At 39.4% G+C, this 4,396-nt stretch overlaps 1 protein-coding gene across 1 annotated transcript in view; it reads right to left on the bottom strand.

Annotated features, from left to right (window-relative positions):
- Positions 1-4,396, bottom strand: part of LOC119412169 (contactin-4) — a 178,078-nt gene that overhangs the window by 72,926 nt on the left and 100,756 nt on the right. The window contains exon 10 of the mRNA XM_037679146.1: positions 1,511-1,683. Within this exon, the coding sequence (XP_037535074.1) occupies positions 1,511-1,683 (173 nt within the window). The remainder of the gene's footprint in view (positions 1-1,510; positions 1,684-4,396) is intronic.

Here is a 4,396-nt window from a genome sequence, read left to right as displayed (position 1 = left end):
GGGGGGGTACTCTGGGAGTATGAGGTACTGGGCCCTTTGATATGGGCTGTTAGGTCCCTGTATAACAAGTGTCAGAGCCTGGTCCACATTGCCGGCAGTAAGTCGGGCTTGTTCCCGGTGAGAGTTGGACTCCGCCAAGGTTGCCCTTTGTCACCGATTCTGTTCATAACTTTTATGGACAGAATTTCTAGGCACAGCTAAGGTGTTGAGGGGATCTGTTTTGGTGGCATTAGGATCGTGTCTCTGCTTTTTGCCGATGATGTGGTCCTATTGGCTTCATCAGATCATGATCTACAGCTTTTGCTGGGGCGGTTCGCAGCCGAGTGCGACAAGGCTGGGATGAGGATCAGTTCCTCCAAATCCGAGGCCATGGTCTTGAGCCGGAAAAGGGTAGAGTGCCCTCTCTGCGTCCGGGAGGAGGTCCTGCACCAAGTGGAGGAGTTCAAGTATCTTGGGGTCTTGTTCACGAATGAGGGAAAACTGGAACGTGAGATTATTGATAGGCGGATAGGTGCAGCATCTGCAGTGAAGTGGGCGTTGTACAGGTCTGTCGTGGTGAAGAGAGAGCTGAGTCAAAAGGCGAAGCTCTCAATTTACCGATTGATCTACGTTCCTACCCTCATCTATGGTCATAAGCTTTGGGTTGTGAACGAAAGAACAAGATCTCAGATGCAATCGGCCAAAATGAATTTTCTCTGCAGGGTGTCTGGGCTCTCCCTTAGAGATCGGGTGAGAAGCTCGATGATCTGGGAGGGACTCAGAGTAGAGCTGCTGCTTCTCCACGTCGAGAGGAGCCAGTTGAGGTGGCTCGGGCATCTGGTTAGGATGCCTGTTGGACGCCTCCCTGGTTAGGTGTTCCGGACACCTATCACCGGGAGGAGACCCAGAGGAAGACCCAGGACACGCTGGAGGGACTATGTTTCTCGGCTGGCCTCGGAACGCCTCAGGATTCCCCCGAAGGAGCTGGCCCAAGTGACTGGGGAGAGGGAAGTCTGGGCCTCCCTACTGAAGCTGCTACCCCTGCGACCCGACCCCGGAAAAGAGGAAGAAAATGGATGGATGGATGACAAAATTAGATTGGTGAAGCTGGACAGCAAAGGGTTAACCTTTCACAAAGCTCTGCAGCCGGAGGAGAAATGTGTGCGTGGCAGAGATTATGACAGGCTGCAGAGGGAGGAAGCTTCTCCCTGCACCTAATGATTTAGCAGGTGCTAAATCATTTTAAATAATTTATTTTAAATAAACAATCCATGGTTCATCTGTCAATCAGCCATTTGTGTGTCATGTCCATTATTTTGAAAAACAGCGAAAGAGCCAGACCATGAAAGTCGAACTGCGAAGTAGCGAGGGATGACTGTATTGTAAGACAGTTTGATGAGCATTTTACTATATAAACACCACTGAAAATAAAAATGATAATTTCATCACCCTTTGTTTTTTAAATGTAACTAACTATTTTGATTGTGAAGAGATAGACATTTGCCAAAAATTCCCTGACACATGGACATACCCCTCCAATCATCTCGTAGTGCTCCTGCCGACTGAAGTCTATGGCTTTACCGTTGAAGAACCACTTGAAGTTGGGGTTTAGAGATGAATCACTGGACACTTCACAAGGTAACACAAGACTCTGTCCCACAGTTGCATCTGAAGTCAAAGGTGGAACAATAACCCTGGTGGGCTCTGTAGCAGAATGGGGAAAAAAATGGAGGTAATTTGTTACTTTGTACCAGACTGCTGCCCTATAAAATCTGCCTGAATGAAAAAGGTAATAAAGCTTAATTTGGCCCGAATAATGAGACAGATTCTGGTCCATCAGTGTAATTAAATGACCTTAAATAACTTCACTTAGGGAGCAAATGCCTCTTTATTAATCTGCAATGAATAATTTAATGCACTGCTTTTACAAAGTCAACTAGAAATAAATTAAAAGGCTTCATCTATATAATTATCTTCATTTAAATTCTAAATCTAAATAATGCATTAGGAGGCTTTTTAAAAATATTATTTAATCACAGTTTAGAGCAGTGGTTTGCTCCACCCTGCCATACCTCAGTGAAGTCAAAAGTGGGGATGATGTTTACATCTATCAGACAAAGGCAGGTACAAAAAGAAGCTTCTCATTTCATTATTGTGTGCTGCCAAAAGTAAAGGCAGAGCAACATGTCTGTGTGCATGTTCGATTGTCTTTACTGTTGGCAAATTATCTGAGGAGTCAATGAATGGATTTCAATGAAACTCAGCACATACAGTACAACACTGGATGTACACTGATTATCTTTTGGAGTCAACGCAATATTGAATGGCTGCTGTAACAAAACAACTTTAACACAAAACTGTTATGACTCAGTCAATTGTACAGATATTCATCTAAAATTTAGTGTATTAGTACTTGAGAGTTATTCCTAATTCATAATCTGAGCACTAACTGATGGCTCAAAATATATGTTTAAAACCTGCCAATAACTATTGGAATCATCTTTTTGTCTGCAATTATGTCTTGTGAACCACTCAATGGATTTTATTTAAACTTTCAAAGTAGAATCAATAAGTAAACAACTACTGTTAAGATCTCTGTTTTATTGTTTACTTTTTGGTGGACTTTTGTGTTTACTATTAGTACTATTCCTTTTAGGTTATAATGTTTGTGTTTTACTACTTGTATGCTGCTTTGTGATTTTCCCTGTGTCACTTTCTGGGTTGCAGCTCCTGCCCCACCCACTTCCACATGTCCCCGGCTGTCATGAAGCCAAGGTGTCTCCACTCTGCTCATCAGTCCGTGTCAATATACTGTCAGTCCTCATTGTGTGCTTTATCTCCTGCTCGGATCGCCTATGTTTTCTCAAGTTAATATGATTGTTAGTGCCAAGTCAGCCTTTGTTTTTCCTTTTTGTCAGGGCTATTCAATTAAACTGCTCAGGGGGCCACAGTTTCTGAAAGTCAACAGCTCGGGGGCCTAACATCCAGCGATTAAAGTCATAATGTAAATAAACCAATGTTTACAATGATCTGTTACCTTTTAAATGTGTTTATTTTATTGCATTGAATCATAAATGCAATGAAAATAACCCAGAACCCCCCCCCCCCCCCCAAATTATTTATTTATTTAAATTAAGTGAGCCAAATTGAAGTCACCGGCCCGCGGACCGCCAGTTGAATAGCCCTGCTTTATGTTATATATATATATATATACTATACACACACGTACATGTGTGTATATAATTATATAAAACAGGGCAGAACTGTGGCACAGTTGGTACAGCTGCCTCGTCCGTCTCAGTGAGCAGGTCACCCCTGTTCAAATCCCGGCCAGGGGCCTTTCTGGGTGGAGTCTGCATGTTCTCTCCTTGCATGCATGGGTTTTCTCCGGGTACTCCATTTTTCTTTCCACAAAGATCAAAAACTTGCATGTTAGATTGACTGGTGCCCCTTTTCCATTAGTACCTGTAGTACCGGTACAGCATGGCTCTACTCTACTCGGTACGGTACAGGTTGTGTTTCCATTATGCTTTCAGTACTGGTTCCAGTGGGCGGGGTTCAAATTGACGTCACCGCCTCTCACCAGCTGGTGGCGCCGAGACGCAGAAACTGTTTTCAGTACAGGTTGAGAATTTATGTTATTTTGAAGTTGTGTGTATGTATGTATGCATGTGTATAAATATATATATATATATATATATATATACATATATATTTATACACACACACACAAATATATATGTACACACATATGTGCATATATATGTGTATATATATATATATATATATATATCATATGTGATATATATATATATATATATATATATATCACATATGTATATACACATAATTATGTATATATATGTATATATATATACATATGTATTTATATACATATATATGTATTTATATATATTCATATACATTTATATACATACATATATATTTATAATTTATACATATATATTTATAATTTATACATATATATGTATTTATATATATGCATATATATTCATCTATATATATTTATAGATATAAATATATATATATATGTATATAAATTAAAACTCTGATGAACCAGATTCTACAAAAACATTAGATTTAAATTTTTATAGGTTTTCATCATCATTTGATGTATTTGCACTCATTGTGTCTCCTTTTAATGTTCATTTTAAATGTGTGGTTTTCTTTCTTGTTCACATTTATACATTTTATTTTTAGTTTTGCTTTAAAGTTCTTGTTTTGTGATTTGTACATTTGTGAGTTAAAATAAAGTTGAACTGAAGGTCATCTCTTTTCTTTAAACATGTTTGAGGGAAATATTTCTGAGATCCAATAGTTTTGTGTCTTTTTATGATTTTCAGCTGAGTTAACAGTCATTAAAGTGAAAACAGGATTTCATGATGAAGCGGGCACC

Source organism: Nematolebias whitei, chromosome 7 (assembly GCF_014905685.2).
Source record: "Nematolebias whitei isolate Nwh7 chromosome 7, NemWhi1, whole genome shotgun sequence".
Classification (NCBI taxonomy): Eukaryota; Metazoa; Chordata; class Actinopteri; order Cyprinodontiformes; family Rivulidae; genus Nematolebias; species Nematolebias whitei.
Note: the sequence above shows the minus strand (reverse complement) of the source record. Positions and strands in the feature narration are given on the sequence as shown.